This window comes from Oncorhynchus masou, chromosome 31 (assembly GCF_036934945.1).
Source record: "Oncorhynchus masou masou isolate Uvic2021 chromosome 31, UVic_Omas_1.1, whole genome shotgun sequence".
Lineage (NCBI taxonomy): Eukaryota > Metazoa > Chordata > Actinopteri > Salmoniformes > Salmonidae > Oncorhynchus > Oncorhynchus masou.
Genome location: NC_088242.1, coordinates 21,201,672 through 21,216,290, shown reverse-complemented (window position 1 = coordinate 21,216,290; position 14,619 = coordinate 21,201,672). Strand labels below are relative to the sequence as shown.

The 14,619-nt window shown below is 41.8% G+C and overlaps 1 protein-coding gene across 2 annotated transcripts in view; it reads left to right on the top strand.

Moving 5' to 3' along the window:
• Positions 1-7,423, top strand: part of galnt2 (UDP-N-acetyl-alpha-D-galactosamine:polypeptide N-acetylgalactosaminyltransferase 2) — a 96,326-nt gene extending 88,903 nt beyond the window's left edge. Inside the window, exons 7-16 of one of the 2 annotated variants that reach the window (XM_064950328.1) lie at positions 363-484; positions 1,753-1,840; positions 2,365-2,452; positions 3,463-3,566; positions 4,288-4,414; positions 5,284-5,376; positions 5,582-5,665; positions 5,902-6,046; positions 6,481-6,600; positions 6,912-7,423. In XM_064950328.1, coding sequence (XP_064806400.1) covers positions 363-484; positions 1,753-1,840; positions 2,365-2,452; positions 3,463-3,566; positions 4,288-4,414; positions 5,284-5,376; positions 5,582-5,665; positions 5,902-6,046; positions 6,481-6,600; positions 6,912-7,067 — 1,127 coding nt within the window. In that variant the 3' untranslated portion in view covers positions 7,068-7,423. The remainder of the gene's footprint in view (positions 1-362; positions 485-1,752; positions 1,841-2,364; positions 2,453-3,462; positions 3,567-4,287; positions 4,415-5,283; positions 5,377-5,581; positions 5,666-5,901; positions 6,047-6,480; positions 6,601-6,911) is intronic. The other variant, XM_064950329.1, reaches the window with a different exon arrangement.
• The last annotated feature ends 7,196 nt before the right edge of the window (positions 7,424-14,619 follow it).

Here is a 14,619-nt window from a genome sequence, read left to right as displayed (position 1 = left end):
TTAACCCTCTGAATGGCTCACATACACAATCCATGTCTCAATTGTCTCTAGGTTTAGAAATCATTCTCCTCCAATTCATCTTCACTGGATAGTCAAGTGACATCAATAGGGGATCATAGCTTTCACCTGAATTCACCTGGTCAGACGATGTCATGGAAAGAGCAGGTGTTCCTAATGTTTTGTACAGTCATTGCAGCTATCACTTTAATATTTTAACCATATTTTGGTGATATGCACATCCCAAACTTCAGAGAACCGGTGCTGGGCAATAAGTATACTTAGATAAAGAAGTTAGAGCCTCGCACACATGAATAGCCCATTGTGTATTTGTAGATTACATCATGTTGTTGACACCTCCACAGGTCTGATGAGATCTCGGGTGAGGGGGGCCGACGCAGCCACTGCCAGTGTTCTCACCTTCCTGGACAGCCATTGCGAGTGTAACGAACACTGGCTGGAACCGCTGCTGGAGAGAGTGGCTGAGGTCAGTGTGTCCCACAGTCACAGAACACACACCTGACATTGAGAGCTGCTCACTGCGCTGATCTGTTGAGTTGTTGTGTTGGCAGAGAGAGGAGAGTGCACCTGGAGATTTCTCAGACAGGCAGGAAGACCGACACAAAGACATGCAGACACTGGCAGGTGGACAGGGAGACAGACAGCCAGACACCCACAATGACAGACGGACGGACGGACAGACAGCCAGACAGACACACTGATGGATAAACACACTGACAGACATGGGTGATTCAGAGGGGCTGAGACGAGCACAGGTAACGTTAGACACACTCAAGGTTCTTAAATGGATACACAGACAGAGGGACAGTTTGGGGTTCAGCCAGGTAGAGTAAACATGAGATACTAAAGAATGCAATATCGACAAGCTTTAAGAGTATTACCTACTGTACGTGTCACTCAGTTGTGGGGAGGAGCTGCCGCACCCTCCGCTAGCAAATAAGTGCATTGCACCAGGACGTGCATCCTGTTGGGCACCTGCCCAGCAAGGACAGTTCAAAGACACACACACACACAAAGACACACACACGCGCTTGCAAACAAACAGAATAACACAGCCTTTCAACCCCTCTTGAGTTTTCCATGATTTTTTTACTGTGTTCACTTGGCTTCAACACTGCTGTCGGGTCTGAACACAGTTTAGGAAAAACCAAGTAATATGATTTAATAAGCTCTAACTCACCGTTGGTTTGACCAATCTTCCATGGAACACTGTCACTGCTGTAGTTCTGTTGTTCCAACAAAATACTTGGAATAGCTCTGCAATGATTCAATCCATCTGATTATGTCACTCTCAGCAAATCATCCACTTCCCTTTTGGAAATCTATTTGTGTTCTGGCTGCGTTAGGCCTATATATTTAAGTAAAAATTTGGGCAAACGTTTGACTCGCCGTAGATCTGTTTGGACTAACTTTGTTGTAGCTTTTATCCGGTGTCTGGATTGAAATTATGCAGTAGTTTTACTGAATATTTCAGTCCTTTAGTAATGCTGAATTCAGATCCAGTGGACAGTCTCACAATTGGTTTGAATTGAGAGACCACCTACCTCTGTTGCCCCCATGCCCACCCCATAAAATACTTTGTGGCTTCTTTTGGTTAAAATTAACTGTTTTGGTGGCAGAGGGGCCTGGATGTTGGGAGTCTTTGTGGACCGCCTGGAAAATAATGTAGCAAAATCTAGCGGAACACTCTGGATCTTTGTGTCCCATCTTAATCTCTCTTTACTTCTCCAACAGGACAAAACGCGAGTTGTTTCCCCCATCATCGACGTCATCAACATGGACAACTTCCAGTACGTAGGTGCCTCGGCCGATCTCAAAGGAGGTAAATCCCACTCATCTACGCCAGCAGCTTTCCTTTCCTCTCTAGGGCAGGCTGGCCTTTAGGAAAATCACACTGCAGTTTTCCACTCGGTGCCCAAAGTCACCTTCTGCCAAAGATGTCTAGGTTTTTTGGTGTGTGTGGCTGGCTGGCTGTGCCTGCGCATGTGTGTGAAAGCAAAGAAGAGAATAAGTACATGATAAATCTTGAAAATGGGAATGCCCTTTGGAATGGAAGCTATTTGATTGATTCGTCCAAGGATATAGGCAGATAACATTAGCACGGTGTCGTTGTGTATTCTATACGGTTTATGAGAATTGTTATGTACAGCCATAAGAAAATAGAGGGAATGCCACAGATATGTGATCTATCAGATAGGCATTGTGTTATATAAGTTTTAGTAGGAATACAATTACATCTGACAACCAGCATGGCTTTTTCCTGTTGTCAAAATGACTCAACTCTTATTCACTTGAAATCACTTGAAACCTAATCTGTACCTGGCGTGTGTGTTTTTCCACCTCTAGGATTTGATTGGAACCTGGTCTTCAAGTGGGACTATATGACCCTGGAGCAGAGGAGGGCACGTCAAGGAAACCCCACTGCTCCAATCAAGTAAGCCACCCTCTGCTCTGTCTGTTCTTTCTGCTGCCCTTTCCTGCCAGCCTCACCTCTACTAATAATTCATAGCTACGCATCTGGGCCTGCTGGAGGAGATGCTGAGGTAGGCAGCATTAGATGTCAGTATCAGTGTGCAGCGTCAGAACTGAGCACTCTGGGGAATACGGGCCAATGCTCCTCAAAAAGACCCGGAGCCTCTTTGAGCCTCTAAGTCCTGTTTTGTCCCTGACATCTATGGTGCCGTATGACATCGGCGAGTGCAGTAAACAAAGGCAGAGGTGATTGAAGATGTTCGTATCATCTCATCCAGCTTTGTCTTAAACTGTGTACGGTGATAAGGGAGAAGAGATTTGATGAGGATATTGCTGTTAAAGGATAGATTTAGTACATTGACCTATTTTCCTGCATTTCTATCACTTGTAGATTAGAAGAGAGGGCAAAAAACGTTGATTCGTTCAATCAATATGAGCTCACAGAAATGATTGTTTAACTAAGTAACCAGATGCATTCTCTCAGTGAACCATGGTTTACCAACAGAGGGCAACATTTAATCGATATCCAAAGACTAGAATTTGAATTTGGCCCTTAATTTCCTAAAATGCATTTTGTTCCTCTTCGCTAGGTGATGGTAATTAACCCAAATGATGAGAAGTCATTTTTCATAATTTGTTTAGTCTGAAATCTTCCACTAGAGCCATGGATTTCCCAAAAGTTCATTTAAGAGAGAACAACAGCAGACTAGTTCAAGATTCTCATTATGTATTTCTTCCTTTTGAAAACAAAATGGCCTCTGAGCAGAAGTGGTGTATTCTTCCCTCCAGACAGCCAGAGGACAGGACACCACATCCCCTGCTGCTGCCAGGTTACAGGGCCAGGCTCTGTGCATCACATGCTGATGAGAGGACTGTAGGAGAGCTAAACTTGGCTTGACTTTGCTTAACCTGTCTCACAGTTTTGTCTCATGACCCTGACGAACTGTACTTTCGGTCCTACCTCTTTCTCAGGACTCCCATGATTGCCGGCGGACTCTTTGTCATGGACAAGGACTACTTTGAGTTGCTGGGGAAGTACGACATGATGATGGATGTGTGGGGCGGAGAGAATCTAGGTAATAGGACACAGAACACTAGGAACGCTTGAGGTTGTTTGACATTGTGTGCCTGGGGAATGGGAGAGGAAGTGTGCCCCACGCTACCTTTTGTTGGATTGGTTTATGATGTCCATATGTCAACCAATAGTTGAGGAGAGATGGACTGCATCACTTCTTCTTTTTAGAAGAAAGAATGTGTTGATCCCAAATTGATTGCATAGTCAATTTACACACAGCTCTGACACACACTTAATCCACCTGACATGCCACCAGGGGTCTTTTCAGTCCCCAAATCCAGAACAAATTCAAAAAAGTGTATGGTATTATATAGAGCCCTTATTGCATGGAACTCTGATCCATCTCCTATTGCTCAAATAATCAGTAAACCAAGTTTTTTTTAAAACTGATAAAGCATCCTCACAACACAACGCCTCTCCCCTATTTGACTTAGATAGTTTGTGTGTATGTAGTGATATGTAGGCTACGTGTGTCTTTAAAAAACAAATGTATGTAGTTCTGTTCTTGTCTATTAATGTTCTGTATAATGCCATGTTTCATGTTTTGTGTGGACCCCAGGAAGAGTAGCTGCTGCTTTTGCAACAGCTAATGGGGATCCTAATACCAAATATTGACATTGAAGGTACCAACCGTGGGAAGTTATATCACAATGAAATGTAACTCTAAAACCTTGTCATAAACCGTTATATTAATATGTGTGTTTTGTGCTTGGACATTGCAGAGATCTCTTTCCGCGTGTGGCAGTGTGGCGGCAGTCTAGAGATCATTCCCTGCAGTCGAGTGGGACACGTCTTCAGGAAGCAGCACCCATATACCTTTCCTGGGGGCAGTGGCACCGTGTTTGCTAGGTGACTATTGATTGTCCCTGTGATGTGATTTAGACTTGGCTAAAGTCTGCCCTCTTCGGTCCAATATGTGTAAAAACCTATTCTACATACTGTCATATAACAACCAACCAGAGTGACGGTACATTAGAGTTTTGAAATATGAGTCATAAAAAATACCCACTGTACAGGCAAACAACTGGCAATTGAGTTATACCACTAACTTTACCCTTATTTTTTCCCCTTATTTTCCCCTTTACCGTTCTCCAAGATCCAATGAAATTCAAGCTGAGGCGGCGGGGTGAATACCTGCTAGCCAAATGACATAACTTGCGGTTGTAGCCCATAGAGGGCCTGTTTCATTCCTCTGAAATTCACATCATAATACCTGCTGTTCAAGTCTAGCTGAGCTGCAGTCATTAAAATAGAGACTCAGTCAGAGCAGAAGCCTCAGCTCTGCTCTCATCTTGGCTTCACCCCTGCAGTGTCAACACTGTTCAAGTATGCATCACATCAGGGTGATTCATCAATGCGATGAGAGTGAGTGAACGTTCCTTCACTGCCAGTCTGTCAGCAGCACTGGAAACCCCACAGATTGCCAAGTCTTAGGATGTGTGCTCTTTTCTCAAAATAGTCGAGGACTGTCACTCTCCTCCTGTGTTTTCTGAAGCTTGAACCGCCTCATCACTTTTTCTTGCCCTGTTGGAATTATTTTGACAGGCATCCTTCATTGAAGAAATAATAGACATGATCAAATGAATAGGTCCAAGTAGAGGTTCTATAACATTGCCTATAGTTTTTAGGCTACTGATCAGTGACTATTTCAAGGACTGGAAGGACCAGGAAGGATACATTTTTGTAAGTATTCTAACGTGGTGTCTGTCCGTCCACAGGAACACAAGGCGAGCAGCAGAGGTGTGGATGGACGAGTTTAAGAACTTCTACTACGCCGCTGTGCCCTCGGCCCGAAACGTGCCCTATGGCAAGTAAGTGTCCTTTCAGACACCGTTCTTCCCATGATGGCATCGCAGACTGCCCAGCTGAGCTTGTATAGAATATCAACATTTCCCTTTTTCTGACACCTCCAGAAGGTCAGGTAGTACACCGAGTTATAGTAGTGATAGTAGTCTGTCTCTCTGAGATGGCTGGTAATTAGATGAGTCATGGGTTTCCTCTCTGTGTGTCTGGCAGCATTCAGAGCAGAATGGAAATGAAGAAGAGGTTGGGCTGCCAGCCATTCAAGTGGTACCTGGAGAACGTGTACCCTGAGCTGCGGTAAGTAGAGAGACCACACCACCACAGTGGACCAGCAATATCTTTATTTGAAAACGGACAAAGTTTAATGGAAAGACATAACTGTTGACTGTTTCCCCTACCATTATCTAGGCAGAACAGAGTTTGGGGGCCTTTGCTGCTTGCCATTTAGAGATTAAACTAGGGGAAAGACTGCGGTGGGTGGCATCTTGTGATTTGACATCCCCTTGACTTGTGCTGTGTGTCTGGCCCTTCAGGGTCCCTGACCATCAGGACATTGCCTTCGGTGCTCTGCAGCAGGGAGGTAACTGCTTAGACACGCTGGGACACTTTGCAGATGGAGTGGTGGGGGTCTACGAATGCCACAACGCTGGGGGAAATCAGGTATCATTCAGGGCTCAGGTACTGCTCAGATCCATTACACATAACCAAGCTGTGCACTGGGCTGGGTAACACAATGAGGTGGGTTTACTTTATAAATAAATTACTGCCGCAGCTTTTCAGAGGGTCACAGTGCACATGTCAAAGTGTTGGTTCTGTGCTGGACAGTCAACTAATGCTTTGGTTGGGTGTCTCCGATTCATACTGATGAAATGTATTTTGATGTCCCACTTACCACAACATATTGATCTCATATATTAAGCTGGAGGAGGGGATTCTGGGAGTCCAGCCACTGTTGGTGTAAATATGTGTGATTTTCAACATACAACATGTATACATCACATATTCACACTTGACAAAGACAAACGCTTTAGAAGTGGATCTGTATAATAATTCAGGAGTCCCTAAACTGTGCCAATGTAGCAAATTCACTGTGTCCCACTCTTCGTCCGCAGGAATGGGCGCTGACCAAGGACAAGTCAGTAAAGCACATGGACCTTTGTCTGACGGTGGTAGACCGCACCGCAGGCTCACAAATCAAGCTGCAGGGCTGCAGGGAAAATGACAGCAGACAGGTGAGCGAGCTGAGCACCACGGATCAGATCGATCAAAAAGTAGTAGTAGTAAATGAAAGTGACTAACCTCAGTCCGGCAATTAGCATGGTAATAGAACATTCATTTAGTTTTGCCATGGAATGTGGATTATGATGGATTGGGATGATCCCTTTTGATATGCACTGTAGATAATTCACCATAAACTCACTGTCAATTGAAATCATTAATGATTATAGTACTCACAGTACATACAAACCTGTGACTGATGTCACCCTTGTTTCCCCCCATGTCCCAACCTCCCCCTTCCTGTCCCCACCTCGTGTGTCTCCAGAAATGGGAGCAGATTGAGAGCAACTCTAAGTTGCGGCACGTGGGCAGCAACCTGTGCCTGGACAGCCACAGTGCACGCACTGGGGGGCTGACAGTGGAAGTGTGCAGCCCCAACCTCAACCAGCAGTGGAAGTTCACTCTCAACCTCCAACTCTAGAGAGAGACAGTGTCCCCACCACCACCTCCTCCACCACCACCTCCTGCTCTCCTCCCAGGAGCCACATAGACTAGAGCCACCCAGCAACAACTACGGACAGATGGACGGACAGACGGAGGCCCCCGGAGGGGCCACAACACACAGAGGGAAGGATATGAAACTACAGACCAAGTGGGATGATGATGCTTTCCATTCAACTATATACCTCAGTGTTTCATCTTTAGTCCTGCTCTGGAAAGTGAATGTTATTTTTCTTAATGCAGGTGAAATGGAATTAACTTTCTGGATGTTTTTTGTGTGTTTTTTTTAACGTATTCTTTTAAAATTTCTCTTTCCACTGAAGTTCACTGCGTTTCTGAAATCTTCCCTCTCTCAAGTAATCTATCTTTGTTGAATGTAAAAGACGTATTCCATAGAGGTTCCCTGACTAGACCGATACGGCCCAGGAAGAAAGCTGATAGTTTTGGTATGTTTTCAGTTGGGTTTGGCCCCTTAAAGGTCCTGCTGGTAGAAGGGAAAGGACTCTACGCACTGTTCATTCACTGAAACACTCTCTACTGATTGGTGGGCTGTTCTGACAGAGTGAACAGTAAAGAGATGAAGAGAACAAAATCAGTTTTTTTCTTCTACAATTATACAGAATTTTCATCCTGCTCCTGTCACACGTGTTGTAAAAAGGGGCGTCGTCTGATCAGAAGGATGCTCTTTGCGGGTCTCTCATGGATACTTTTGGGGCCAGGAGTTGTCGAGGGTGTTGATGTGTCGCTGCTGGGTCATCAGATTGTAGCACTTGTTGCTACGACTCTTCATTCTTTTTCTCATCACAATTGGATGGAAAACATTTTTTTTTATCATTCATGTATTTTTTTCTTTGCAAAAGCAGTAGTGTCCAAGTTTATTGATTCATTTGTAACAGACATTTAATAATTTTTTGTTCAATTATACTGTAGAATAATCAACTAAGTTACACAGGAAATTGAACTGATATTTCTTTATACTCGTTGCTTGACTGTGCTCTTGTGAGTAAAAACGTATCTACGTACTGTATTGATTTTTTTCCCCTTCTCCCTTTTCAGTGTTCGTGTTACCATGGTAACAACCTCATACAAATTAGTAAAGAGTTTATTACAGGGTAATGTTGGAACCATCATTTCCATTCTTAGAAGTGTTCTTGAAATGTTCTCACACACAGTGTATGTATACATTGGAGTCCTTATTGTCACTATTTGTGATTTGCCATTTTAGAAAAGTACACTTCATCTGAGGTAAGCGACAAAGACAGCATTTACATGGGAGGGCCTTGTGTTGCATGTTGTACCAATACTTGAGCGTCTTTTTTCCTGTCCTTTTGTTTGTCTCGACATTGCACGCATGCTTTGTGAATGATGTCTTTGCCTTTTTTGATATCCATCATACTGTAAAGGGGAATGTGTTTTTGTGCGCTAGTGAACAGGTTTCTCGAAGGAGGGCAGGTCATTCGGCTATAGTTAACTGGACTCAAGGGAGAAAAGCAATAAGATGTTCTTATTTCAGTATCATTGTCGTGCATTTAGCTCGCATCTGCTTCGGGTGTATTCTGATTGGGTTAATACATTAGCTTGTGATTTATGTGGTACTTTAAACGTTACTGTTAATTTCTGAGGGGCAGCAGAACCCACCACTAATGTGATGGCCAAAGGAGCCTATAACGACTTACGAAAGCAAAGATTCATCCATTGACATGGCATTGTTTGTCTCATTTGGGATGCCCCCAATTTCAATAGATTAATTTATTCTAGAATAGCAAATTACTAATTATTCAGTAATATTTGCTGTCTGTATTTTGTGAGCCCTCATTATATATATGCACATATCCCTTTGTTCTACACCATTCTGGTCAAACCTTCGTATACATAGGGAGACTCCAACCACCATCGGTATAGAAACAAGCATCACAACGACAAAACAGATGCAACAGCTCCCATCTCTAACTTGTGTGGAGGTATTGCATTTCAAAAATGCCAAAGAGATGAGGTATCCCACAGTAAGAGGTGTGGAGCAGGGGATAGAGGTAACATCCCATATTTTACCTGCAGTATCTGCAGTTCAGAGTGTGAGATCTGAGTGAGCAGGACTATGGGGTGTTGTAACCGCCCATGTGAGAGAGGTTTAGTAGGATTATGACAAGTTGCACATGGTATGAGCTGTCTGCCATCACATCACTGTTGAAATTGTAACAATTTCAGAGATCATGTCAATTGTAACAATTCAAATGTGAAAGTTCAGCTGGTTAGAGGGAGGCCTACAGTACTAAATGGGATTGCTTGTGTGAACATTGTCTACATGGTGGCAACGGTTGTTCAAGTATTGAATAAAGCCTTTTTAGTAAGACTTGTGTGAAAATGAAGTTTGCTGTTCACTTTAGGGATTACGGAGGAAAAAAAATCTTAGAATTACAGCCACATTTTAATTGGATTAAATGTTTACATAGCACAATGTGCCAAAGTTATTTACTTATTTGATTTGCATTGTCAATACAATTTGTGATTCAAGTTTAGGTGAGGGACGTGCATTGACTAAATGATGACTGAAACCAAATTATTGATCACAAGAAATTGTAATTTGGGATATTGAATACGGTTTGTTCCTCTATTTTCTGCTGTAGGAAAATTGGATTGATTCAAATCAGTGGCAAGGGAGGCAGCATGGAGGTAACATTTAAGTGTATATCTTTGTATATACAGTACGTTTGTCTATATACACATACTGTAAGCAACAGCAGTTACTAGTGAGTTGGTCTAGTGTACAGCGCTTGTAATTCATTGTTTTATAGTTATGGCAAATTCAACTAAATGAGGAAAAATGATTAACTTAAATAAATGCATTTATATAAGAGGTGTGGACTTTCTTTGCTAAGTCTTTAAGGAATGCAATGAGAAAAAGCTTGGATTTTAATGATGGCTGTAACTAAACAATTCAAATCAGTTTTCCTGACCTGCATGCTCTCATTGCTATGCAGTCATTCTCAGGGAACAGAAAAGGCCTCTAACAAAGAGATCCGGTGTCTGATTTCCAATCTGCCCATTCTGGACAGCATACTTGTTAAGTCGTGTGTGTGTGTGTACACCTACACACACACACACACACACACACACACACACACACACACACACACACCTCTCTAGCTCTCCCGCATGCGTGTGTAAAAAATAATTCCACTTAATGGATACGTTTCGATTTCCGTGCAACGGGAGCTACAGTATAGATCAAATGGTTGTGTGTATGAAATTAAGGTCCAGCTCCTTGCATGTACATGGCCAGTGGGAACTAAAGGGTTTGTACTTAATGTGTAATGCTCATCACATCCCAGGGTAATGTAACAGACATTAGTTGATGACTCAGCAGCCTTAAACTGACCATCTGTCACCCACTACTACCTACAGCACAGCACATTAGACATGCACCTAGCCCACAGGGGGTGCTTGTGTGATATGCCCATATTGGTCACTATCTAAAAGTATAATTTAGAAGGTGTATAATGTTAAGGGAGCCTTTTGTTAAGGGAACCTTTAAGGCCTACATAAACTCTTGACACTGGTGGTGTATAAAATCGTGAACATTTATTAGCAACATGGTGTAAACTCAGGTGCTATACATACGATTCACAAAGTCCATCAGGGTGGTGTACTGTTAACATGAAGATCACAGAGAGAAGGTTTACAATAGGCTACATACACACTCAATGAGGAGAAATAACAAACACGCACAATACAGCAATCACTTTTCCTCCACCGATGAAAAACACACAGGACAAGAAGCAGTTTCAACAACATTCCCAGAGCAGTCATACATTGCAGTTTGTGTGTTGTATAGAATTAATCCGATACGGTAGGAAGTTTGGTCCAGCTTACATGAGCTATTTACATATTATTAGTACAATGTCAAATACACCATTCTGGAACTAGATTTCATTTTACCAACTACCCTTAATATTAGTCTTGACAACTTTTCTACTGACCATTGATTGAGCACATATTTCAATATTATCTATCATTTTTTTACAGTATTTTGATAGCACCTTATTGTATTTTTTTTTTATTAATAGCGAATAATGAAGCCCTGAGGTCGGCAAAGCTAATTTACTTGACTGTCTTAATCATACATCTTCAGGTCCCAACTTTAGACTTTCAATTTGCCAGAGTGCACGATAGGCCTACAGAAGACATTTGTTATTTTCTTGCCACTGTCATTACACTTTAACATATTGTAATCTTCCACTGTGTTTTAGAATGGAAATTACTAACAAATGGTGTCCAAAATTTGTAGATTACATATTAAAATGTATTTCAGCAGTCTTGATCACTAATGCAGAGTGGAGGCTGTATTGAATGAAAAACATTCACAAAATGTGTTGGCTTTTTACTAACTATAAAAGGACCCAATGGGCATTGGGCTGCCTGACTAGCCAACTTACTCGCATTCAGTCTCAGTTTGCCCATTAACGGCTACGGGTGGAGGCGGGTGCACGAGTGGTACCATGGTATTGGCGCTCTATATGCTTTATGGGTCTGAAAACAGCAGTAAATAGGGAAAGGGGGATATCCAGTCAGTTGTATAACAATGCATTCAAAAAAATGTGTCTTCCGCATTTAACCCAACCCCTCTGAATTAGAGAGGTGGGTGGGGGCTGCCATAATCGACATCAACGTCGCCCGGGGAACAGTGGGTTAACTGCCTTGCTCAGGCGCAGAACTACCCATTTTTTTTTACCTTGTCATCTCGGGGATTCGATCCGGCAACCTTTCAGTTATTGGCCCAACACTAACGGCTACCTGCCACCGAATACCAGAAGGAAAGAAGATGGCATGTAGCAATAGACTGAGTGGGCTGTCAATCAACTGACCTCATTAATTTTACAGAGCAATGGTAAATTAATATTGCCTCTCAGAAGCTAGGGAATTACAATGACATCAGATTGACACAAAGACATTCCAGGAAATGATAAATGGCCAATGATGATAAAAATAATAATATCTGGCCTCAGGATTTGGATATGGCTTGGCCGTTGATATAGTTTATGTCTGTTGTCTTTTCTAGTAGATTGCTTTAAAGAACCAAATGTTGTAAGGGTTGAACTATAAACCTTGTTATCTAATCCTGGAGTGAGAAAATAATTTCATGAACACAGATGCACTTTACAGATGGTAAACTGTCTTTTGTTTTATCCATCTTGAATAAATTATATATTTTTTTAGATATTCTCTGCAGAAGTCATCTGAAGTTGCCACATGATACTGGCATGAAATGCCTGGTAAGAAAATGAGATGTTCTATGTAAAAGGCACTGAGAATATATCTAATACATGGCTGGGCAATAAAATAAACTGTCATATTTTATCTTATTGTAAATTGTAGATCATACATTTTCAACCTGAGAATTTAAACTAAAGCAGTTCTGATTAAAACTGAATACAGGGGGAGGGGGGTTAACAGCCCTCCATCTCTCCTGATTATAATTGGTTCATGAAATCACTCAGAGTAGCAACAACGGATCACCACACGAGTCATCTGCTACTTGGCCATGGTGGTATTAATAACATGAAATATGGCCTAATAGACATTGCTTAGTAACACTACACTTACAGAACATTTTAGAGCACATCCAAGGACTTCATGACTAAGATATACCGCAAACAGACAATTTAAAGAGATTATACATTTGATTTTGAAGTGTTTACTTTGAAAAGGTTGTTGACTATCATGCATACTTCTTGGTGTCTATCAATATAACAATTCAGAAAAAAAGATCATTGTTATTAGCATCATTAACATACTTATGGCATGTCAGAGCATCTTTCAGACAGTGATCAGTGCACAGAACTAGTGATCGCACACAAACAAACATACACAAGAACGACAATGTTTTTTTGGGGAAAAGGAAAAGGTGAAAAATCACAATCATGTGTCTTACCTAAAAGTGAAGAACCTGATAGAACTATAATCACTTGTACTGTCTTAATAAGTACACAAAAACAAATGTACCTCAATAGCATATGCACATCATATATTTTGGTAAATATTCATAACGTTTTTAGAATATAATTCCTTTTCATTGGCTTGTAGTATTCATCATCTTCGTGTACTTTCGTGGATCCCCTTTAAATCATTCCTGCATAAATATTGTAGCACTCAGACAATAATTACCCTTTTTTATTAAAAATGGATTTCCTGCTTCTTCATAGAATGGTCAAGCTCTCAATAATTAGAGGAAACAGGCGATAGCAATGAAACAGGATTAAACCTTCAGTGTTCTGCGACAAAACAGATTTTCAGAGTAGTGTCATTAACTCATCTATTTTCTGGGGAAGCATTTAGTGCCACCATTAATTATAGGAATTCATCAAAGCTAGGGATATTTAGTAAACACCGTTATTGAATTGCTTTAAAGTGCAGGACCATCGAAAGTGCATGAGTAGTGCCCTAGCTAGGACAACTCTGCCTCAATAGTACAAATCACCCAAACACTTCACACATCAAAAACACAGTCACAGTGGCAAGGAGCAGATAAGCACGATTGTATGTCATCGGCCAAGGGACAAAATAGGCCTGTATGCGTGGACTTTGGAATTGCACACAATTGACAGCATTGTTTTCACTTTTACACTGACAGTACATTCTCTATTGGCCAAAAATACATTATTAATCCACGGTGACATTCACTTAACTGACTTAAAACAGCTCAACATATAGCACAGTGGGGTGCTATTCTGTCCCCACACAAGAGGCAAGACCACAGCCTCACAAAGTTATTATGGCAGATCAGGAGGATCCATTATCCTAGGTCCCTTTGTAAGGATTAACATTGACAAACTTCTGTGTTTTCTTCTCTCCATCTTTTAGTGACATCATTGGAGTGAGATAATTATTGGCTGACGGTATGTAATGTTTAATTTAAACTCAACTTACATACTGTATAGATCAATGTCAGGCTTGCTTCCAGGGTTTGGACAGTGGATGTGACTACAGTGGGCCTATATGATGATATGGGCCACACTGGCATGACTCATGTGGAGAAAAGCTCTTCGCTCCCCAGCTGAGCCAGAGGCTCATCATACATCACCAGATGAACTGAACTGAAAACAGTCTGTGTGGTCTGTCAGAGAGTGAGGGTTTGCTGTGGACAGTTCAGAGTGTTTATCTGGAGTTGAACTGAACTGACCCCTGCAGCTCTTGATTATCCAAGACTACGCCACATGGAGACGGTAGTCATGTTGTACAGCAACTGTAGGCTTCATCCAAATGAACGTTCATGTGGTCATCATTGGCAAGAATGAGAATAATTTATCATATCATCAACCCTTCCCTTTGCAGTCTGAAAACCTGAACACAAGTCACACCATCCAGAATTTTCAATGATGTTGCAAATATACAGCGATGAACCAATTGGCTGAGAATAGGGACTGCCAGTCATATGATCTGATGACCAGTTGCATAGTTCCTATTGACTGAGATATGAAGTTACTGAGTACAGTAAGCATTACCCTGGTAACCAGGACATTTCCCATTTCAGGTAT